Genomic DNA, 24,135 nt, shown 5'->3' with positions numbered 1-24,135 from the left:
CAGTAAAGACAGAGGCAAAGAAGGCATTTAGTAACTCTGCCTTCTCGGCATCCTCCGTCACCAAGGCCCCTTCCCCATTCAGCAGTGCACTAACATTTTCCCTCGTCTTCCTCTTGCTATTGACATACTTATAGAAACCCTTCCTGTTGTCTCTGACTTGCCTCGCCAACTGTAATTCCACCCGGGCTTTGGCCTTCCTCGTTTCGCATCTGCAGTCTCTGACAATGTGCCTGTATTCCTCCCACGTGCCTGTATTCCTCCCACGTGGCCTGTCCCTTCTTCCACAAGCTCTTCAATTAGGACCTCACCCACTCAAAAAAGAGATGATTGTTCCTATTACTTCAATCCCATGCAGAGCACATAATTAACAATAGAAGAAAACTCCACCGTATCTTTACCTCTCTAAACCCAAAAGACAGCTCCTTGCTTGTATTTCATTTTGTATCTGTCGCTTTCACTTCTCTTTATATGGCATTTGATTTTCACATCAACAGCACTTAATGGGTTCTTAAAGTAAACTTCTACTTTTTTCATTCTTAAGACAAACTCTAAGTTCTCAGGGAAGTGAGTGCACAAGTATTCACAAGAAGCCTTGGAAACTTACCTGTTAACAGCTCTCTGTTTAGGTTTGCTCTATCCACAGAGAGAATGTACTGGAAAAACAAACAAACAAAACACACAGATAAACGATGAGTTTAGGAAGGATTTCTAAAGACTATTCTGCACACACATATGGGAACAACCATCTCCTTGAAGTGTCCCAGTAACAGCCCCCCTGGGACTAGGGCATGCACTTCAATCCTCTCCCCTCTCACAGCATCTTTTCTATGAGTATGAACCCCAGGCTGGATACATTCTCCAGCAGTGATCTGTTTTCTGTGACATGGGAGTGAGTGGGAGAAAAGAGGAAGGTAATTGAAACAGCAAGGCTGACCCAACTGTATTGCAGTGATTGTGCCCTGGAGACAAAGCTTTGTGAAGAGTTATGGGAATCAAAATTTATGTGCTTCAGGTTTGCCAAAAAAGGTAAAGAAAGAAAAAGTAAAACTTTACTTGGAGGCATGGGCAGCCACATCAGCTTGCAAATCAGATGATGCATAAAACAAATACTATCTATTTGCTCAGGATAGGGAAGCAGCAAATCCCAAGATGGAGGTAAGTGAATTTCTTTATGGATTGCAATTATCTCAGTCGTTGTGGATGCCCTTTAATCCCTGTTCTGTGGGCAGCTGCAACCCATCACACAGAGCTGTAAACAAGTCCAAAGATCCCCTTTGCTCTTGGGAGTACCTCAGGAATGACAGAACACCACTACCTGGTTCTTCTTCCCATAGGGGATTGAATACTTCTTCCCTGTAGGTGTGTGTATCCGCCTTGCCCGCATGGGAATGCCTTTGGACACGATCTGAAATTGGAAGTGAACAGGCTACAGGCTGCTGGCAACTGAGTTGCTAAAGCCCAGGACACACTCCACTAACACCATCCCCTCCATAAACACTGCATGCGGTGCGACAAATGGAGCCAGAACCAGACAAATGCGATGCTCCGTGCTCATATACTATGGAAAAGTTTACAAGGCTACAGGCACAAAGTCACTGCATTTTACTAAGATGAGTTACAAACTCATTCTCACAAAAATCAGGGTGAGTGATTTCTGGACTGAAATGAAAAAACCCAAGCGTATAAGGAGCAGGGGAAAACAGCCAAATTATATTTTGCTGCTGGGATATGAGCTGCCAAAAGCTGGGTTCCTTAAAATGGGGGGCAAGTTTAAAGATCACATCAGTGTGAAAATCTGGATTTTAAATGATATTGAGCACTCTGGAGAAGAGGTCAGGCTCTGAGAGTGCAAGCATAGAGAAATTACAGCACATTCAGGCACCAGTCCAGAGCATGTTAATGAAGGCAGTGAAAAACGCAGGCCAAAAGCTTAAGACATTACGAGAAAATACAAATCTGGACATTTCAGGGGTGATATCAGTTTCTCTCCAGCGACTTTTACCTCCCAAAGGTGACAACAAACATGGCAGAAGAGCACAGGGGAGAGGTAAACACGGGAAGAAGCCTGTTGACTGATGGTCTTGCAGGGGATACCATGACAAACCAACACCCTCTGTCATGAAGTCTGCAGGCCTCAGCAGAGCCCCAGTTATTTGGGGATCAGGGTGGCAGCCTCCAGGGCAAGTGAACCAGCCCTGTGCCACAAGGCAAAGGATGGCCAGGCTGCTGGTGTGCAGCAAGGAAAGGTCTATCTAGCCCTCCTGAAAGCAGACCTACACCTGCAGTGACACTGCAGTGCTTGGGGAGCAGAAGAGAGAGCCCATCGGTCACCAGCCTGAGTTAACAGCATCCTAAGGGGGAGGGAGGAGGATACCTGGTCTTCCATCCCCACAGCTTTGAGGGCCTGGCGTCCTCTGTGGGAGAGAGCCAAGTTAATGCTCCTGCCCCGGGCAAAAGTGGCCACTCGGATATCTGCACAGAGAGAGAGGTGGATTACACAAATGTCAACATGTGCAGTGCAGGCCAGAGCCCAGGCTGGGCTGCATCTCCTGTGATCTCCAGTGACACCGGGCCAGGGTGAGGTCTGCAGCCACAGCAGCTCCAGAAGAAAGTCACCACCCAAATACAGAGTTTCATTGGGCTACAGTCATAGCTCTGGCACTGAAGAACCAGAGCTCCTTGTTCTCTCCCTGCAATGAGTTTGGTCTCCATGTCAGCATCTTCCCTGTAAAGGTTAGACCACGACCACTGAGCTGCTTGTCTGGGACACTTGTCAGAGAAACAATAAGGTGTCCGCATCCCTACAAGGAGATAAAGGGCCCTGGGTGCTGCTGATGAGCAGGGATATTCAAGGTGCTACCTGAGTTTCTGAATGTATGTTATGATCTTTCTGGTCCTTAGACATCATCTAAGAAATACAAACACTGCATGTTTCTGCTAAGGCAGATAGCCCTGCTGGTGGCCACACGCTTCCATGTGCCAGCGAAGATTGTTCTGAGAAGTGGAAATACACCCCTCTATGCCAGTACTCTTTGAAAACAGTAAGGCTGCCACACTTTAAAAAGTCTTTCCTCTTCTTAATGGTTTCTGAAGCTGCATCTAGCTTTCTTCCAGGGATAGCCTTTGCCACTAGCCTCACCAGAAGGCAAGGTCAACCTACTTACTCAGTGTGGATTCATTACATCTAATCACAGAATGCAGGATAGCTCTTCTGGCTGATGTCACTTCTACTCTTGCTGCCAGCATGCCTGCCTTCCCACCGATTACAGTGGTTGTAAGTCAGAGTTTTTAATCCTAATGGACAACAACCCTAATATATCAAAAGTAATTGCTCAAATTTCTGACTCAGCTTGTGACAATGGTACCAACCTATAATTCTTAACATTGAAACCAACTTTCAAAAGTGAGGATTTAAGAATCAATATTTAAAGGGGATCAATTTAGTAACTCAGTGGTAGGTTCTATCCACACAAAATAGCATATTTCAAGTAAATGCTTCACTCCACACACAGAAGCTAAAGAAAAGAGCAAAAATAATATCCTAAAAACAATTCTTCCAGATTCTATTTTTCGCTTTTCCAGTTTCAATGTGCTCATGCAGTTTTGTTTTTGCCTTTTTTTTCAGAAATTGCTGTAAGAGACACCAAAATATTAATAAAGCAATAACTAGACTGGACTTACCTTCTCTTGCCTCATAAACATCAACATGGAAACCTCGTCTGGCAAAGAAACAGGCATTTAATGCACCCACCTACAAGAGAAGGATGGGGGATTTTCATGGGGACATAACAGTTCTCAGTATATGAACAAGCTCCCTATTCCTCTGTGGACTACATTTATCCTGCTTGTTAGAATCCAGGATTCTGCAGCATTTCTTTGGAACTGACTCCAGGAAGCTAGACTGACTTACCTGTATGAAAGCAAAATACTACATAAAATAAAGCTATATATGCCTTGTTTTATATTTAAGTGGATGCCACTATCTGTACTATATCCCACCTCCTTGTATTCCTAATTTTCTCCATTAAACCATGTCAGAACAGGAACTACGGGTTCTTTATTTCAGAATTCTCTTCTAGCAGCATGAGGATCAAGATGTTAATGGCCTAACATAAATCTAAAAGAAGACTTGGGTACTTTCATACTCCATGCTGTTTTAAAGCCAACCCACTCAGCAGCTAGCAACATAAAAAAAATTGTGACCCAAGAGTGGACAGAGGACAGTGTTTTCTTTTAGCCTGGTAATTACAGGTGTACATTAGGAGTATGGTAACCATGCATTTCACATTGAGTGATTTGCTTAAAACCAGAAATAGCCAAGAGGCCAGATGATGTCCCAGGGAGCCCTGCTTGATGCTTTTGAAAGGGCAGAACCTGACCTGCAGTTTCCCAACACATGGCCCACCAGTGCAGAGAGCAGGGCTCTGAAGGTGCAACAAATCTCTGTGCTACTGTGTGTGATGTCCAAGCAAGGCCTGTAACTTAGTGTACCTGAGCCACTACTATTCTACTTCCCAGATGCCTTCTCTTGAGAAAAGGGCTCTTTGGGCAGCAGGATTTATTTGCTTACACCACATTAGGCAAAGCACTGTAGCTTTTGGACTGGGCTGAACCATTTGTTTCACTTACACTGATATCTGCCACTATCACCTTTGGTATCTTTAAGATATCTCAAAGAGCAGGCCTCTTAGCAGAGAATCCTAGCTGCACAAAAAGGTCTCACTATTTCTCACAGTGTTAGTTCAAGCAACTCCACGATAATAAAATATTCCCTTTTGGAGGACAGGGTAAGAAAAGGCACAGTGAAAGAAAAGGCTTCGTTGAGATCTAAACTCAGGAAAGGAGATATTTTTTCCCTAATTTGCAAAACAAAGCAGTGAATGAGCTGTGCTACGAGAAAGTAAATCTCACAAAAAGGAAATAGATAAAGTAGACAAAGCAGCTGCTTGCATTTCAAATGTATCTTCCCTCTCCTATCAAGCTGTCTCCATGACATTCGTTCTCTGTGTAGATAAGTTTTATTACGTAGCTGCCTTTCCAGAAGGCATCATGGTTAAGCTCAGCTCAAATGAATGTTCACCCAACCTATAACCAAGCAACACTGTCATAGTCCAGACTCCCTAACAGATGCAACGAAATGAGAGTCAAAAACATGCATCTTACCAGACCACCTCCAATAATGGCTATTTTCTTCTCCCGTGTATCATTGGGCTTCATTGTTGTGGCAGCCTCCAAGGAGCAAATTTTTACTGCTACTTTATCACGAGAAGCAAATACCTCTTTCTCACTTTGTTGATGTGCTACATTTGCCAGAGGGGAGGAGACGAAAAAGGAAGTGGGTGGCTGAGTCATGCCCTTTTTCTCCTTCTCTAGTTAATATTCAAATTTTCATTTCCACATCATCTCCCAGTAAATCAGCCTAACACTATAACTAGCCACATTGAGCCTCGCATGCAGAACTGCTCATTTGCCCCTAATATGACTGTAGCACTATTTAAGTTTGCTTTAAGACCTCTTTTGAAATTTGTTAAAAATCCTGGTTTTCAAGCTTCACTCTTCCCCCCACCAAATAAAATTCAGCCTGCATGCCTGTGTTGAGCAGGAGGAATTGCAGCCACCTGGCTTTTGCTGGGTGCTCACAGACCTCCTCCCTGGCAGGAAGGAATAAAGACAAATTGCTTCACCAAAGCCTGCTCCCAGCTGCTAGCAGTCCTTCACCCGCAGAACCTGTGCGTGGTTTGGGACAGTTTTTGGGGATGTGACTGGGTGGAGGCCCCCTACCCACACTGCACAGTCCTCCTACACCTTCAGCCATGTGTACCATTTCACAAGTTTTTCCCTTGAACTGCTCTGCTGAAAGAGTGGACAATGCTGTACAGAGCAGGCTTAAGGAATAAACAAAACTTCCCCAAAACACCGATTCAGCTCTTTCAGTGGTAAGGAGCTCAGGAATAAGGATTAGAAAGCGACTTGTCCTAAAGCGGGGACAAATACTCTTCCTTATCCAAGAATATAGTACACGATCTAAAGTAAAAATAAATAAGGCCACACTGAAATTCAGCTCTCCACTACTCCTACAGTATCTAGATTATAGCCTACATATAATAACGAGCAGAGAAAACGCCCCATACACTACTGACCACTCATTGCAAGCCCTGCAATGTACAGCCTGGAGCAAAGCTGCTCAGGGTCAGAGGAGGGAACTAGGGTCAGACAGACCAACAAACCAGGCAGGTCCCTAAGGAGAAGGCAGGTCCAAGAGGAGGCTATGGAGTCAGTCCATGGATAGGGATCTGGACCAAGAAGCTCCACAGCAAGGCAGAGAGATAAGTGCAACCATGTAGGAGACAACACCTACAACATAGCTCAGGCAAGGACTAAAGGCCCAGGGCTGAGCTTAAATGGTGCTTCTGGAGCCATGGCATGGTCATAGGTGAGGTTGATCAAGGCAATTAAAACCTTTTAGTGTAGGTAAATGCCTCTCCTTTAAAGGACATTTCCTTTAAATAAGTCACCCCTGAGGATACTCCAGTAGTTTTCCCTGATCTACATAACAATGAATTGATTTATATTATCTATCAGCTAATGTATCTATAGCAAGGAAAAGCGAACACAAAAGTCTGCCCAGAGGCAGGATCAACTCTCTTTACACATAATACCTACATTCCTGTGTGAATTGTTCCAAGAATCTCCCAGGATGAGGATTTCATGTTCTCTCTGAAGGCTCCATTTTAGCATGCTGTTATCCATAGGGTTGGGAAGTGTTCCTGCCCAGCCTCAACTGCCCTGTTTGGTATTCAGGCCCACTTCTTCACATCCCACCCACAAAGCCTGCATGCGGCAAAGGGGCACAGAAAGAACAGGGAAAAGCCAGAGAGCAAAGTGAGGTTTACATGATAATTAGCAGTAAAATTATTTCCAAATTATTTTCAGAGCACTGTCAGCAAAGCATTAGCTTCCAGCAGCGCCAGTTATTATTTGGAAAGCTCCCTCCCAGCACTCTCTGGCTGCCTGTGCTGCAGGCTTTACAGATTACTGTAGCACTGTGCCTTACTAATTTAAGAACCATGCTTTAAGATATGCTAATTAATTCACGATCTCCTGTGGATAATACAGCATAGCACCATGTAATTAAAGTTGGTCTTATAATAGTGTTTCTTTGGATGGCTGGGTCAGAGCTTCACAAGCAATCTCAGCCATGATTCAATGACCTTGGTAATGCTTCAATATAATTTTTTGTGGGAGAGAAGGTAGAAGGGAGGGAGCAAGCAATTTGGTTTGAGGGAGCCAAACATGCAGGTCAAGAAGATGTCAAGGGCAGAGCTTGGTATTATTTAAGGCAGAATAGACACTCACAGACACAGAAGCAGCCAGGAAGACTGGAAGAAAAGAAAGGATGGCAGGTGTACATGTATTCTGCCTGTGGAGGAGGCATCAGTCCAGCTGTTTTGGAGCTCACATGGAAGCTCCTGCCTTACCCAGGGCTGGCAGCACCCATCTGCCACTGTTCCCACCCACTCCACAGGTGCTGCAGAGCCAAGGTTGGGCTAACCCAACATTTAAGGATCATTTCACCTTTAATGACCTAGCTAAGAAGAAATGGAAGGTCAGAAAGAACTGCATGTCCCTTGAAGAAACTTCAGGCTTAACTCTGCTGCTTTGGAAAGCATTTCTGTAAAATGCCACAGACTGTATTAGTAGAGCCTGGTTCTCTATAGCTCACCCATTTAATCTCTGTAGTGCTGGCAACACCCATCCAGAGCAGCATATCCTGTGAGATGTGCTAGTGTTTTAAAATCCTAACACTTTACCTAAATCGGTAAGAAGATTCAGGATAGAGAACAAGTAAAACACCACATGTGAAGTTCCTCACTTATTTGCTCCATTTATAAAGTCTCTCTCTGGAAATGCAGATGGCAACATCCAACTTCTGATCTGGAAACACATTTTCAAGCATTAATGGCTTTAATGATGATTCACCAACCCTGAACAAGATACTCCACATGCAGTGGAGACTTTGACCACTGCTACAGTTTGAAAGCTTTTCTTCCAAGATGATCAACTCATCTAGATTAGATCAACTAATTTCTGCCAAACTGACCTACTGAAAATAGTTCTTTCTTGGTATAGCAGATTAAATTTCACAAATTTGGCATTATATCAAGTATAGCATCTTTTTCTCTAGGTAACAATTCCAAGCAAAATTCAAGTCTTGTTTTTCTTCAAACTCAATCACACATTTCTTTAGGCAAAACCAGTGTAAAGATTTCCTTTTCTTTTTAATTTTGGTAGAATACATCAGCCATGATGATAGCATTCTGAATCAATAAATTCCCTCATGATGCATCAGATAAATCCGGTTTAAAAACAGACAAGATAACAAGGCACGTAAGTGCTACCAACTCATTGTTCATCTTCTTGCATGAAGCACAACAATCACTGAAGGCCAATGAAGGGAAATAATGGCATATGAATAACACTTAGCTTTCTGAAGCCAGAAAGATGGCAAAGGAAACCTAAAAAAGGAGAGTCTCAGATTAAAGGCTGCCATCTGAACAATAGTTATAAAAGTAAAGCAAATGGTCTTGATTAACAATATATCACTGAAGACATTAATATTCAAGGATAACCTTGGATTTTTGACCAAATCTAAACCCTGAGTATATGAAAGAAATATTATGGAAGAATGAAACACACATACGATTCCAGACAGCATAAATTCATCTCCGATAGGCGGTTAAAAAAAACTCTGGGTAGCATTACAAGTAGAAAACTCAAAGGACTGAGAGGCAGAGACCTCCTGAGGCAGAAAAAATGAACTGCAGTTAAACATGGTTGCAGATATTGCATTTTAAATATTTAAACATTTAAGTATGAGGAAAAACAGATTTCCCCCTCTGCCCTGGTTAAAGTTATCTATCCATATACTGTAAGCCTTCTAAACCTAAAGCTTGGAAGGAAGCAACATCCGTATCTTCATATATTATGTAGGTAACTTGCATTTGCCTTGCTCCTCTAATTTCTGATTCTCCAGACAGGTAATTACTATAGAATAAACATTATTCTCTAGTAAAACAAAAAACCTTGAGAAGAATACTTTAGGGTGATTAATGGCTTTAGATAATAAAAACCTTATTGATAAATCCTTTGTTCTATTTGCATTATCTTTCCCCCAGGCAGGCAGTTGCCTCCTTTGTAAAGCATTTTCCTGGATCACAGGTGAAGGGCTTCTTATCCTTGGAACTAGGTCATTTGTGCTCATTTGTGACAGCTCAAACAATACTGGTGTTAAGCTTGTTTCATGCCCCTGGGGCTACTGTAAGATGTCAGGCCTGTAGAACATTCGGACACATAATTGCTTGGTTGCAAGAAAGACAGTGAAGAAGTGATGACCATTTGCTGCTGCTCTAGGCTTTGAAGATGAGAAGAAACAGCTGAATTATCTGCAACTGGTGAGCTGACAGCAAGCACATGGTACAGCTGAAGAGCTGCAGTCTTTCTGTGTCACTTCTTGCACCAATGTGCAATTGTACAGACTTTAGTCTGTCAGACTATTTAGGAACTGTTCCAATGAAAGATGATTTAGTGTGCAGTCAGTATTCAGGCTACCTGTAAAATGAAAAACATGTTTTTGGTTTTACTGAGTTTGGTGGTAATCAGAAATAACCTTCCTGCAGCTGCAAAAGGACAGTGTAGATGTGTAAGAGCTCAGAATTCATGATGGAAGGTAGCTAAGAAGGAAAAAGACAGCTGCTTAAATATTAGACCTCCCTTTGCTGATTTGGGCAAATAGGTAAAAGATTGCTAATTGTACTGATGCTGGAAGCTGAGATGTATACCTGTACAGAGTGCAAATCCATACAAAAGGGTGGGAAATGCTCATTCTTTGCAATCCCATTAGCTAAACATCTGTCCAGGAATTCAAATCCTGTATTAAAGCAGACATGGAGACACCATGCCAGAGGATCTTGAGCATGCAGCTACCTCCACTTCATGCTTCCATTTAATGAGCCTTTGGAAGAGAAGTGGCACAGAAACAAACACTGTTCTGACAAAAGCAGTAGCACTGTTCCTAGCCAAACAACACTCTCAATGGTATTTCCTTACCAGCATCAGGACATAACACTTCTTAGCGCTGCTGCTCTCTCTCTCCTTTCTTGCTATCTCTTCCTGCTACATAGGGCAAGACATTATCTTTGCTTGGATCCTTGCCAGTGTCCCCTACTGCCACTAATATTCACAGTAGTAGATCACAGTAATAAATCATTTGAAAGCTAGTCCCTGGGAATGATCTGCCTACACCTAGCAAGCAGTCCAAGAAGAGCTCTAGGACAGCAGGGAAGACACAGGCAAGGAAGCACCAGGAGAAGCTGGTTGCTTACCTCTGAGGGCTCAAGGACGCTATAGACCTAGGGGAAACCTGGGGAGAAGTCCATCAGTTTCTGCACTTGAAAACAAACAACAAAAACACTAACATCCCAATTGCAAACACATGCTTGTTCTGGCAGCTCAGCTTTATTTATATATTTTCCATCCCTGTAAACAGATTTTTTTGGGGGCTCTTTTGATTAGCAAATGCTTCCACAGTATTTTAAGGAAATGTTAGCCTGAATGCAGGTCAGGCAGCTCTCATTTAGGTCTCTGCCAGATTCTAATTGATACCCCAAATCCAGTAGAACCGCCACTGCAAACTGGAGTCAGTCAGCCCTGCTGAGTTATGGCTAAGACTGCTATTTCTTACCTGGTGGCATCTGTGGAGCTTGTCCCATTCTCACATTTCTTTCACAGTAAGTGAGCCTTAATTACTTAGCAAAGTTATTTCATAAGATTTAGTTTAACAGGTGACTGTCCAAGCCTCCATAATCTTATTTTATGCTCAATACAATATTCTAGACTGGTCTTAGTGAGAAGCCAGAGTATAGAGTGAGAATTTACAGAGCGAGAATTTCTATTCTACCCTAATACCTCACATCTGCAGGAGGAAGGGTTTAAACAAATGCTGTTGTGTGCCATCCCCCTTACTCACGTGGGCTCCACAGGGAATGTGCTTCCAGGCACGTGATGCACCATGGCTGGGAATCCTGCACTCTGCCCCACAAGCCCAGCCTGCACTGCTGGGGGCCACACAGAGTAGCCCATGGGGGGCAGCACCCCTGGGGGAGGGTAGTGGTGATGGTGGTGCACCGCGGAGGGCCTGGGCCTTTCTGCTTTCACAAGCACAGGAGCAGCAAACTGCGAATCCTGCAAGAGGAACAAACGGCAAGTTATTAAATTTGTACTGCCACAGGGAGACTGTCAGCAACTCTGACCAAGCACGGGTATTTCTGCTCAGCCTTCTCAGCCTAGAGTTCCTTATCTTGTGGCCAGAGCAGTTTCACAGGCTCAAATATAACAGGTCCAGCAAATGCTTGTTATAAGAGCCGGCTATTTCACTACTCAGAAAGAATACTTAAAGAAGTAATCAAGAGATAAAGTTTAAGGAAAATAGGAAAGCACTAGTGATCTGATGGAACAGAGGACATGAGAGCTCCCTTGGGAAAATTGGTTATGAGAACAGTGTGGTCTCCTCTTTCAAGAAGCAGTTATGGCTGCTTTTTCAATATGAGTAAGAAGTACTTCTGTAACCTAAGTACCTGCCTCCTTTGTCTGAGAACTCAGCCCAGCTCTGACACATGGTAATGCCAGCACCTCCTGCCATCCCCACAACAAATCTACATGGAGCAATCCGTGAAGAAATAAATCACCCCGTCAGTGTCACAGCAGCCTGCTGGCTGCGACTGATTGTAGCCTCTGAGATTTCAGTGCCCTGAAACATGAGAGCTGGCAGCTGCTATCAAATGCTTTGTGTCCAAAGTAGACATTCAGCCTCAACAGGTGCAGAAAGTGTCAGCTCCCTCCTGGGTGAACGATGGGATATGGAGGAATATTATATTTCTTACTCCCAACAGCTAAACAGAAAGCTTTGTTTTTAATTCAGTCATTTAATGCTTTTGCAAATAGCATGCAGGAAAGGTGTTAGTGAACTGGCCGGCTGCTACAGAAGGATGGAAATTACTTTCTTAATACCTAATGGTTTTAATATGCAAGTAAAAAATCTTTCTTACAGCAAAGGGTAAAGTCATAATGAAACTGAATATTAAAGGGGTGAAATGTGTAAGGGAGGTCTGTGCACCACAAGACACATCTTCTCCCCAAAGAATTATCCTCGCTTCTTAGATAATACACTCTTCAGAGCAGAAATTAGAAATACATTTTTCCAAAACATTTAAGGCAGCTAAGTATCTATATCAGATTGTTAAAAATAGCCTAGAAACTGGACACCTTAAGGATATGTGCAAAATTGTCTACTGCTTATTAAGTATTAGACACCCATCTGTTTTGGAAAATCCCTATATCTTAGATACATAAACATATTTAAAAGCTGCCATTACGACATACAGTACCCATTGATTTTTCAGAGGGTGCAAAACTAGTGCTGTGAGGCTCCAAGTGCAACCATACTATCCATGTTTCAGCTCTAGCCCACTTAAAGACTGCCAGGTCACATTTTACAAATGATGGGATTTGCAGCACAAGTATTGCCTTGCTGTTTGCAGCAACTTGATTTGCACCCACAAAAGCCAACCCTGCTGCTATGTCTTGACTAGAGTTGCATCACTGTGTGGTGGAGCCTGGAGACACCATACTAGATGCTGCTTCACTGAAAATCAGATTTTAGCATCTTAAAGCTCCAGATGCAGCAGCAGATGCCTAGTATAGATTTCTTCCACACAGAGTCTGTTAGCTATTCAGTTTGCTCTTGTGCCCAAGGCATTCTTCTGTCAGGTCTCCACAAAGTGCTAAACAGAACCACATGTGAAACCCGCAGGAGATCCAAGCCAGGCAAGGACATGGCATTGGGTGGCAGAATTTGCCCTTTTGGGCTAAGGGAGAATGTGCCACAGGTACTTACAAGGAATAGCACTGTGAAGAAAACTTAAGATACACACACAAAAAAAAAAAACAAGGACATTCTTCAAACCCTAGTGGCTTTACCTGTTGAGCTTGCTGAAACAGGAGAGAGTTGGGTCCAGCAGGCTGTGCAAATGCCATCGGTGGCAGAGCTTTCAGCATCATGTTCTGCATGATGATCTGGTGCATCTGAGCATTCTGCATTAGCATCATCTCTACCATATCTACAGAGAGATCACACCAAAGGAGAAAAGAGCAGCTTTACCAGAAGCATTCAAACAGCAAAGGCACCTCAGTAGAAATAACTCTCCAGTGTACAGACTGGTCACGACCACACTGCCAAGACAAAACCAATTCTGAAAAGAAATATTGGCATTAGCTGGCCACACAGCGCAGAATCATGCCTATGAATCCAATCACCCAGGCCAGCTCTCCTTTTCCTCCTCCCTTCCACAGTGAAGCTGTTGAGCATCTTTTGTCTGGTAGTTTCACTGTAAACCTGCCCCCTATTCCCACCCACCAGCTACACTCACTGATGGGGCAGAGGAAGGTTGTCCAGTGGAGCTCAGCCCAGTAGGGACCGAGTCCTTGAGCCAAAGCCCAGGGGGCACCTCAAGAGCATCGCTTCCAACAAAGTTTCTTCCACTATCCATGATATTGCAGTGCCACCTTGAAAGTCCACACCATGTGTCCTTGAGAATAGATCTATTCTCCATGTCCGGGCCCTGATATTGAAGGAACTATGCAGCTGAATTAATTTAACTGAGATGAAAACAGTCAAAGCAAGTCTAACTAACTGGTCATATCAAGATTACTGTAAATGCATCAATTTCAGAAGCTTGTAGTGGGACTAGTTCATTTATGAAAATAAACTGACTCAAATGATGAAATCAAAGAACTACTGTAGTTTAGTGACTAGAGATATTTTGTAGCATGCAGAAACCTGTGGCCAAAGGTTGAGCCAAGGAAGTCATTCCAGTTTTTAGTTCATGTTTTGTTTCACAGTAACATCGCCCAATCCATGGATACACTAGACTGCTTTCTGTTGGCATAGTAATACGTTTGGAAGAGCACTTTCAGCTGTCCTTTCTTCTTTCCAAACACAGGCCTTTCATTTACTTAATAAAAGCCTCTTTCTCAAAGGACAGTGGAGAGCAGACTAAAAGAAAACAAAGCATGAAACAGATTTTTTAGAAGCTTGTTTGTTGATTTTGGAACCATCTGTTTCTATGAGTTTCACCTGCCATTCTTGTTACTACTACTCAGCATTTTGGATTTATGTTTTAATTCTCCACAGTTCCTGTACAAGTTTTTCCATTGACTATATACACTCTAATTTTAAGAAAAGCAGTATGTCTGAAGGTCTCAGAAATGGAATATTGTTCTATGAAATGCAATTCCCATAGCTCTAACAGCAGCCTGATTGTAAAACAAAACATCACTTTGTAAACTGGATGCTGCCCCATGTATCCTTCCCCTTACAGCAGAACACTTCTTGCCTTCTTGGGATGCAAGCAATGGAAACCTGCTGCCAGACTGAGCAAGCATTACCTTCTTTGATGCTTCCAGAGTGAGGAGCTGCAAAAGGCTGGGCAGGAGGGATCTGCGTTATTAGTGGGGGCTGCTGAGGTATCTGCTGGATGATAGTAGCTGGTTGTGGAGGTATCTAAGGAAGGAAAGTGGAAAAAGTCAAGGCTGTGCTTGGCCTGCAGATCCCTCACCTTTGGGTTACTGCTCTCTGCATCTTGGTCTGTCTGTCACCTCTGGCACCTGTTTCACATTGACAGCAGCTGATCCCAAGCTATATATGGAAAGACAAACTCTGTGCCCAAATAATAGCTTGAAGGTACTGCACTCAGCTTTGCACTCCTGTCCTTAGCAGGGAGTGTGGAAAATTTAAATGAGTTTTGCATGTTCCTGTTCTGAAACAGGACTTTGGGGAGCACACCAGCAGCTGCCCTGTTCAGATCTCTAGATCAGTTAAACCACACTGATGTGAACCACACCACACAGGCACATTGCATGAATGTTCACTCTGGCACAGAGCACAGCACAATACCAGAGGTGGTTACAAGCCACTCCTTTCTTTTCTTCTCCCTTTTAGGCAGCTTCCTTAAAAGGTAAGTTACACTGCAAATACAAAAAAACACCTCATTGTGTGATGAATCAGAGTTACGGTCATGGTGAAAGGAAAACTTTTTTGGCAGAACAGAATATGTGAACTAGCTCATCTGTTCCTCCCTTTTAAGTCTCACATAGAAGCATTAGGCTCTTTAGACAGATGCTACCTCAAGTTACCTTGCATGCAAAGCAGTCACTGCAGAGTGACTGCTATTTCTAGCTTTTATCCTATGGCAGCTTGTTCATACCCTGAGCCACAGCTAGCAGAGGATAAGATGGCTTTTTACAGGTAGCCTCAGCATTTCCACTTTGGGTGTGAAAGGAACCTGTCTGGGTACTGAAAGATCCAGACTTTACTTTTCAGAGGTATTTTCCAGGGTTTCTCCCATCTTACAGTTAGGTCAGAGGCAGAAGTTTAATACATCCATACATATATATATATTTGATGATACATCTCTGGAAGTGTTGCCATGTGGACACAGCATGCACAGAGACCAAGATCCATGTCAGTATTTAGGCATTTAACATGACTAATAAACAGAAAGCACACCACTGGCCTATGCTCATGGAAACACTAACACAATGTTTTAAACCTCAGTTAAGTGTTAACTATGCAATTCAACCTCAACTTACATTCCTAAGTTAGAAAAGCATAAAATAGTATCTTCTAACTTCTTCATACACCTGATAACTCAGAGATACCTCTTTTCTGAACAAAAAGAGCTTTTGCACAGCTGTTGTGATGACAAACATGTGACAGTCACCTCTCCCTTAACATCTTGCATAAAACTCAACACCTAAACCAAATCTGGAAGCAAGGGAGGATTTTGTATCTGCATTAGGCAGGGCAGTATGCAGAACATGCACCAGGGCAATCACAGGGAAGGAGGAGGAGAATTGGAGAGCTGCAAACAGCAACCTGTAAGCAGCTCCTTCTCAGTTACTGCTTCTCCTCAGCAGGGAATGAGTGAGTTGTGCTGGCAACAGCAAACTCCTGACTGCACGGAGGGAAGGAAGATGAGGAGCTTCAGCACATCCTTTGAAGCCACAGGAATAGGGTCAGATATGTTACCATCACATAGGAGACCAGGAGTCTTCTGACTCACAGTCAGTTTCCTGCAGACTCCCTCCAAACTGGCACAATTGTCCTGGGAGGCCCTTAACACCCATCATATCCCTCTGACATGAATTTGCTGTTATGCCATCCCTGTAGCACTGTCAAAGCATATTTTTTTTTTAGTAAGTTCTGTGACAATTTTTGCTACTGGAACTATTCCAATGGCAGGCTCTCTATGCCTTGCTCAGATCACACCAAAGTGAGAGACACACAACCTGTCCCGCATCTCTGTGGGGGAGCCTGTAGCTTTCACTGTTCTCCTGGTGTCTTCAGCAACAAATGTTGTGTCATGCTGTAGTGTGCAGCCATAAAGAAGAACATTTGAGGACTGGCCCAGCCCACAGCATACTATTCTTCACTCAGTGGGTCTCAGTGAAGTCAAGCACTAAGTACATCCTGAGCTGCAGTCAGGATTAAGGAGCTGTCCAGCTGTATGCTAATAAAACTGGGATAACATTTCTCTAATTAGAAAATAATCCTTCTCCCTTTCTCAAAAAAAGGAGAAGAAAAGAAAAAGGCACTATGATACTCATCAACTGAAGAAAAACTAGCAAGCAGGTTTTGAAAATGGTGATATTACTTGGCAGGCCTAGCTTAGCTTGGATATATAATGTTTAAAGACAGAATGTTATTGCAGTTACTGGTGCCAGAACACATCAGAGCCAACGATGCAGTGATAAAGCCTGTATCATACTGTCCAAAAAGCACAATGCTTTCTCTTATCCAGCTACTAAATTACAAGGCTAATTAAGTATTTTGTCTAAGAGCATCCTAGAAGTAGAGAAGTCTCTAAAGGAAAATGAGACACAGCAATGAATACAATTAAATTCCAGAATCTACCCCCACAGGCTGTAAATGGAAGCCTCCAAACACAAGTGATTCAGGAGTGATTACATAAGAAAGCCTAGAACTACACAGAGTACCATAACTACATTCCTTTCCCCAATATAATGCCTAATACTAAACCAAAAACAAGCAAACAACAAAAAAACACATTACTAAACACTGAGGTGATATTTTAAATGGAAATCTGTATCATACACTCAAGATCTTGCTTCTCAGTGGTTATGGGCTTACAGCTCATCATTTTGGAAGCGAAGGTGACTGTTTTTACCCCCATGCATCACTTTATACTTACATACTCTGGATGTCACTTATTAGCTTTTTCCCATCACTCACTTTGGCTTCTAAGATCTTTCCAAAGGTTATACTCTTATTATTGCTGATATTAAATTAGCTGAAGAAAACTTAATTAACTGCTCACCCTCTTTTCCAAACCACTTAAATGTCTGGACAGCAGAGACACTTGCAGGGCTCTGCAGAAGATCTCCCTCTGCTGCTAGAGCTGACTATTAAGTCCTACCCTCAGTTTTCTATCTTCAAACAAATCATTTATCAAGACCATCAAGTAGAATGACCATTTTCAAAGCCTTAGAACTAGCCTTTTGTCCATTGATGAGTTTCACATCATTAAGGCCAAAACGGACTGTTAAATCCTTTATTCTAACTTATTAAATGTACTCAACCAGAAAATGACAGTCACTTTTCTGCCTAGAGCTTGACAGTTTGCAGCTAACTAAAGCCAGTGTTCCCTCAAATCAGTCTCAGCCACGATAACCTTAATGCTTCCATCCCTCCTGGCAACTTTTCAATGGTTAATCATGCATTTTGTTAACTTTGTGCCTTATTTCTAAAGTGGAAGATTTCCCTTCCATTACATCTAGATAGTCTGATCTAATAGCAAGACATATGTTCACTTTGGTAGGATCAGTGATTCTATACAGATCCAAGTCCCTCTGTTTGCTATAGCTGTTTCCAACAGGTACTGTGCTAGTATGTGTTTCTTAGGAATGGGGATGGAGCATCCTTACTGTCTGCTGGATGATCCTTGGTGGCTCTGCTTGGGAAGCTGGAAAAGGCAGCTGGTAGATCAGGTGCTGAGGATCAGTTCTATAGTTCTTACAGTATCCTCCAGCTGGCACAGGTGGCTGTAATGGTTCTTCCAAAAGGTGATGCTCCTGCAAGATCAAGCATCTTCTTAAAGACAATCTCTTAACAGAAACAAAGACAATGTAGTTACACTTACTGATCTAACTGGGATTAGCCCTTGAAACACTATAGAGGAGCACAGTATCTCACCAAAACATTGTTACAGAATCTCCATCACCACTGAATTACCAAACAGAATGCAAGGGACTTCTACATATAGGAAAACAGACAACTGATTTTGCACCAGTTTGTCCAAGCACAAAGAAAGGATTTCCCCCCCGCACCCCCACATACCTTAAAGATACATGATTGTCAGTGTAAGCCAGAGGGACAAAGGAGTGGGAAAAAAGACAGAAATTCTGGGAAAAGATTTCATCAGTGTTTGATCACCCCCATAAGTCTTGCATTTTGACACTATTTCAAAGTGATATGATACAGCAGTTCAGAATAAACAGAATCAACAGACCAAGTGAGGCCAGTGGAAGCCTTGTTAACTGCAGTAAGAAAAACACCAAAGCACCAAATAGAACAAAACACACTCTTCAGACTTCTTCCTCCCTACTCCCCGCTATCAAAATAGCCAAGTTTGGTCTATGCAGATCAGTAGAGCAGAGAATGAATACTGCTCAGCCTAAGAATTAAATAGCAGAAAAGAAGAGAATCCACATGGATAGTGGATATGCAGACACTGCAATTTTCATTCTTTGATATTTCCATCTTTCGTTGTTTCCATCCGCAGAAATCTTCCCCTTTGTAGGTCCAGACAGGGGCACTGTTTTGGGTCAGCAGTAGATGCACAGCAGGTCTCCAGTCACAGCAAAAGAATCCTCCTTTTTTAAAAAAACTGCCTCTAAGAGCTATGCAGACTTGCATGGAAGAGAGGGAAGGGAACATTGCCACTTGTTTCTCAGGAAGAGATTTGCAGGGTATAACAGAATAAAGAACTTCCAAAGTCTGTTCATTTGCTGCACTTACATCTCCTCCTAAACAGGAGGAAGTTTTCATCTATTTTATTGCTTATGGTAATAGTTTTATCTTTCAAAGCCTACTACTATCACATTAAATTGCACTCTCTAGTCTAACACAAAAGGCTCTTACCTTAAGCTCCTGCAGGAGATCTTTCCTTCGTCTTAAGGCATTTTGAAGCATATCCTCATGTCTGTTCCCTGAAAAAGGGAGCCCATTATCTTCTTAAATAAAAAAAGACACAAACACATAGCTATTCTAACACCTATATTATAAGATTAATTCTGGAAAACATGGTATTAAAACACCTTGATTTCTTCCAGAAAAAAAACACTTTAGGTTATTTTTCTTGTCCAGTCCATGAATGGGCAATGACTTCAGAACACATACAGAAATCACTATTCAGCAACTTTACAAATAGAATGTATCTTCTTAAGGATTATTCTATAAAGTCTCATTTTAACCTTCTTAAATTCATTTTAGTCTGAAGTTTTCTAGACACAGCCTCTGCATATAAAGGATGATGTGCAAAATCTAAACAAAGTTCATTATGATGTATCAAAATAACTTTAGTTTTGAATGTCAGCTTTTCTCTATTACCTTCTAATTCTGAAGCAGCCTCCTTTTCAATTCCTCCCACATATGGCTGATTTTGAACTCCCTTGAAATTAAAATTAAAAATAAATAAATACAGTGGAGGCTAGGTCCTAAGCTTGGTTCAGGAAAAGTGGGCAGGAACCCTGACATGTTTATGAAATTACTTAAGTTTGGTTTCTTTATAAAAGCTTGTGAGACAGCTACAACTTAATAAACAAGGGAGTTCAGAATATCTTCTGCCTTTATCAAACTCTCTCAAAGTCTACTATGACTTTTCACTCACTAATAACATGTTCCATTAAACAATACTCACATGAAAGTACCATATATATGCAACACCTTAGATTCCTAGTAATTTTAAGCATTTTAACAGTCCTGCTAAAAGATGCATGATTTATTTGGAAATTATTAATACACTTTGGAGGAATAACTCCTTCAGTATCAGTATATTAGTATATTAGTGTATATTAGTATATAGTATATCAGTATATATTCAGTATATTAGATCATTATCTAATTCATAAACTATCTGAGCCACTTATTTTTAACAAGTATTTGTGGCCTACACAAAGTTACATAGTTCAAACTCAGAGGTGTAAAACAGCATTAACAAGTGGCCTTTCATCCTGCTCAGTTTCCTGAGACACAGAGCAATCAAAACAGCTCCTTTTGAAGAACATGCAGAATCACCTGTATCAGCCATACCACCAAAGGGGCCCATCTACAGGTGTAGGAGCTAATACAGTTGAAATAACCAGCAGTTTGCACCAATTTAATCATCACCCACAATTGAGAAACTCCAAAGGACACCTGGGCAGGAAGACATTCTTTGCTCTACCTTTATACTTGGTTGATCATTTGCACTTGTAGCTTTCAAATACTCATGAACAAGAGAAAAAACACAGAAACACAAAAATATAGTGAGCATCTATTACTCTTTCTGAGAGTCCTCATTAGTACTTACATATGAAACCCACATCCCCTACAGCAACAGCATGCAGGCACCTAGACTGAGCTCAGGCAGCACTGACTCAAAGTGAGAGCCTCTTTTGTACAAAGATAAAATCGTTGCCACCAAAGCAAAGACAGAGCAAGCTCTGATTATTCAAAAAACCTCCCCACCACATTGACAGGAGCACAGGCACCATCTAGCTTTTAATAAGACTATACCTTCTGCTGCAGCTTATTAAAAAACTTATGCCTGAAAGCATCACTGACCCTTTCCTCCACTACATCTGTCATTAGAATGAGTACCTCTCACTTACTTGCTGCTGGCAGGGGTGAATCCATCCTCTCAAGGTTCTCACATTCATTTTCTAATTTCTATAAGTAAAGCCACCATAAGAATTGATTATGAAACAGAAAACAAAGGTCACAACTATTTTAACAACTGTGTTATATAAAAGGGTAAAGATAGAGCTGCTTCTTAAGTTCTAAGCACTACTGAGAATTACAACATAGCATTCCTAAAGATAGGAAACAACATCCCAGTAAAGAGCTATAGCTTAAACATGTGCTTTTAATTAGTTAATTTACCCCATACTTAGAAAAATTTATTTTATACATATCAACTACTTTACAGAAGAGCTAAATCAGAGGGAAAAAAAAAATTGATTCCAACCAAATCCAGGTTTAAGTAACCAGCATAAGCAACATAATTACAGCAACATACCTCAAAAGACCTTACCAACCTCACCCAAAACCTCACAGAGCCTCACAGGAGCCCATTTAAGCTCAGCCCTAGGCAATTACCCCTCCTCTCCCCCACACCCTTTGAGTTATTTAAGGGAATTAGTGGTTTCTATGTCAGTTCTAGCTATAGGTCATGTTGTTTTGGGATCTGGGCTGTAAAGTGATCATCTCTATCATCTATAGCTCTACCTTATTGCTATGGATCCACTAAGCTGTTACTGCAATTAATTCTGACCTGTAAGTAGCCTTTCTAACCTGACTTACAGCTTATTTAGTGATCTGAGTGCCTATTTGAATTAGACCACCACTTCTGGACTTGCTCTCCTCATCTCTCCAAGGTACTGTGGGATCATACCCTGGCCAGTGAGGTCCCTACCCCTTTTTCCATATCATTGTGCTTAAATTCCCTGTTCCTTAGAGAGCAGATAGCCCTTACTATTCTTTAGGTATCAGAAATTAAAGACCTTTTACTTATATGCTATTGTGTCTTTGTTCTCAACCTCTGTGTGTCTTTAACCTAGCAAAAAGCTTTCCCTTCCTAGAAACTGTTTTCTCTAGGGCAAAGCAAACAAAACAAAAGTTAGATGCTGATTCCAGCATCTGTATCTCTAGGAAAACTGTCTTTCCTTCTAGACCATTTTTCAAACAGGTCTTAGAACACAGGGATACAGAAGATGCCTGCTAGTGCATGTTGGACGGGTTGAGAATGGAAGAAGAGGGCCAAGCAGAGAACCTTGAGTGAATCTGCGTAGAATTGCAGTTAGGAGCTGCTTGTATTCTGCACTGTGCTTTCAGCTAGGGTCTAGCTAGACTTCCATAGCAATACAATATCTGGAAAAGTAGACAATAGCAAAGATATGAGGCTACCTTAAAACCACATGAGGCCTTCCCTTCACTAACACTGCTAATCTTTATGGGTGGTAATTCAGGTGTTTTAATTAAGTGATGATGTTTCCAATCACATCAAAATAGTACTAATGCACGTTGGTCTCTCTCTACTTGCAGAAAAGATCTGCAGGTCAAAGTAGAGTCTCTGTCTTAGAAATACATTTAAGTTACAATTTTAATGCTTAAACATCATCAGCAGAAAGCAGAGCAAAGCAGACCCCTGCAGAGTTACTACCTACCTTTTTCAGGAGCTTGAGTTTCAGTTGAGTCATGTGATCCACCACTGAAGAATCTGTCATTATATTAACCCCCCAGAAGTGTAGGCAGCTGGTAAGTGGATTAAGGAGCTAAGCAAAGGCAGACAGGTTTTCAGTGGTCCCTTTTTTCCTCCAACATCTTTATGGAAGCACTACTCTACTAAGAGAGAGGAAAGAAAAACTAAGTAAATAAAGGCTTCTGTTTCACTCTAAAGTTTAAAAAAATCAATGTTGTAGGCACAGCTTCTTTTTGCTGTTTCTCTCACTGCATTTTTGTGCTGCAGATTGCACTGGTCACAGCAGGTTACCTCAGCATGAATCTGGTTGTTGGTACTGGTTGCCAGCCTTTCCTTGGAAGCATTGTTAAAGCTGGCCCTCTGTTGACAATGCGCTCTAAGGAGCTCTGGGCACCTGTAACCTGGTTGCTAAGTCCATAGTGACAATTCCCAATATAAACACCTTCATCTCCAGGTGTTGGAGTTTATATAATCTATGTAAGCTCAAATGCTTTTGACAAGGCCTTTTGTGTTGGTGTATTGGTTTATCAAAAGGAAGAGGGTAATTTGTAAAAGTTTTTCAAGGAAAATAGATGAACTTATCCCAAGATGAGTAAAAGAACAAAGAATATTCTAACGCCTTTTTGCTCATTATCACTTGAGCAGCCTGCAGAGTGCCTTTTCCCTCTTAACAAAGCTTCTAGTAACATCTATAAAATCAACACCAAGGAATGATAAAATTTAGGGAATAGGTGCTGATTCTTGGCATCATATTTTAACTCTAGCTCTGCTCCTGGGAATGCTTAGCCACAGTATCCTTACTTGAAACCTACAGCCAAGGCATAGGTGAGCTACTGTTGGCAGTTGTGACAGCTGAGAGATAACAACAAACTCCAGCTGTGACATACACATAGGGTGTATGTAACCTAGCCTTAAAAAAATACCCAGGCTGGCAGTGACCAGAGAAATCACAGAAGCTGAGAGACAGGATCCCCAAAATAGCTGCAGTGTCAGATCTGGGCCCCAGCTTGCTTTGGCAAGGCTCACCTCTGAATGCAAAGGAGGGGAGAAGGCAGCACAGAAATCCTTCTCACCTTCCAGCTGTATATGGCCTATAGTTTTCCAGAGGAACAATTCTGTGTATATTTTTGCAAGTTCTAACCTAAATGGATGGACTTTTTCTGCTATAATCCCCAACTTATTTGATCTTTAATGCTGTTAACATCCACAACAACCCCCAGAAAGGAGTTTCCTAATTAAGTAGGCTTACACATGAGTAATGTTTATGCAAGTCAACTGCACCATATAGTTTGCTTCTGGGTTAGACAAACCATATTAGATTGTTTAAGACTAGATGCCTGAAAGTTCATTGGAAGTATCCCAACTTGTTGTACAAAATAGTGTGTATATATCCATTCTTAATGCACTTTTTCCCATGCCATTTATGATTTGTGTTCCTGTATTGTAACCCCATGCAGATGTTTCTTTAAGCTAAACCATACAGTTAACTCTTCCTTGTACAGATTTTTCTTATAACTTAGTGGAAGCTGGGAGAATACAG

General features: G+C 41.9%; 2 protein-coding genes across 3 annotated transcripts in view; both read right to left on the bottom strand.

Moving 5' to 3' along the window:
- Positions 1–5,318, bottom strand: part of KMO (kynurenine 3-monooxygenase) — a 13,443-nt gene extending 8,125 nt beyond the window's left edge. The window contains exons 1-5 of one of the 2 annotated variants that reach the window (XM_026048152.1): positions 5,164–5,217; positions 3,682–3,751; positions 2,375–2,472; positions 1,316–1,405; positions 605–653 (exon numbers count right to left, since the gene is read on the bottom strand). In XM_026048152.1, the coding sequence (XP_025903937.1) occupies positions 605–653; positions 1,316–1,405; positions 2,375–2,472; positions 3,682–3,751; positions 5,164–5,217 (361 nt within the window). Of the gene's footprint in view, positions 1–604; positions 654–1,315; positions 1,406–2,374; positions 2,473–3,681; positions 3,752–5,163 lie in introns of both variants that reach the window. The other variant, XM_026048159.1, reaches the window with a different exon arrangement.
- Positions 5,319–9,420: 4,102 nt separating this feature from the next.
- CUNH21orf58 (chromosome unknown C21orf58 homolog) lies at positions 9,421–22,620 on the bottom strand. Its single transcript, XM_026048966.1, has 8 exons — positions 22,561–22,620; positions 21,007–21,064; positions 19,277–19,344; positions 18,061–18,207; positions 14,503–14,617; positions 13,036–13,175; positions 11,027–11,241; positions 9,421–9,609 (listed from the first exon to the last, which is right to left on the bottom strand). Exons 1-8 carry the CDS (start codon positions 22,618–22,620, stop codon positions 9,606–9,608), a joined length of 807 nt encoding a protein of 268 aa, XP_025904751.1. The 3' UTR covers positions 9,421–9,605.
- Positions 22,621–24,135: the final 1,515 nt, after the last annotated feature.

The sequence above is a fragment of the Nothoprocta perdicaria genome, unplaced genomic scaffold, assembly GCF_003342845.1.
Source record: "Nothoprocta perdicaria isolate Ctin4 unplaced genomic scaffold, notPer1 scaffold_11, whole genome shotgun sequence".
NCBI classification, from domain to species: Eukaryota; Metazoa; Chordata; class Aves; order Tinamiformes; family Tinamidae; genus Nothoprocta; species Nothoprocta perdicaria.
Note: the sequence above shows the minus strand (reverse complement) of the source record. Positions and strands in the feature narration are given on the sequence as shown.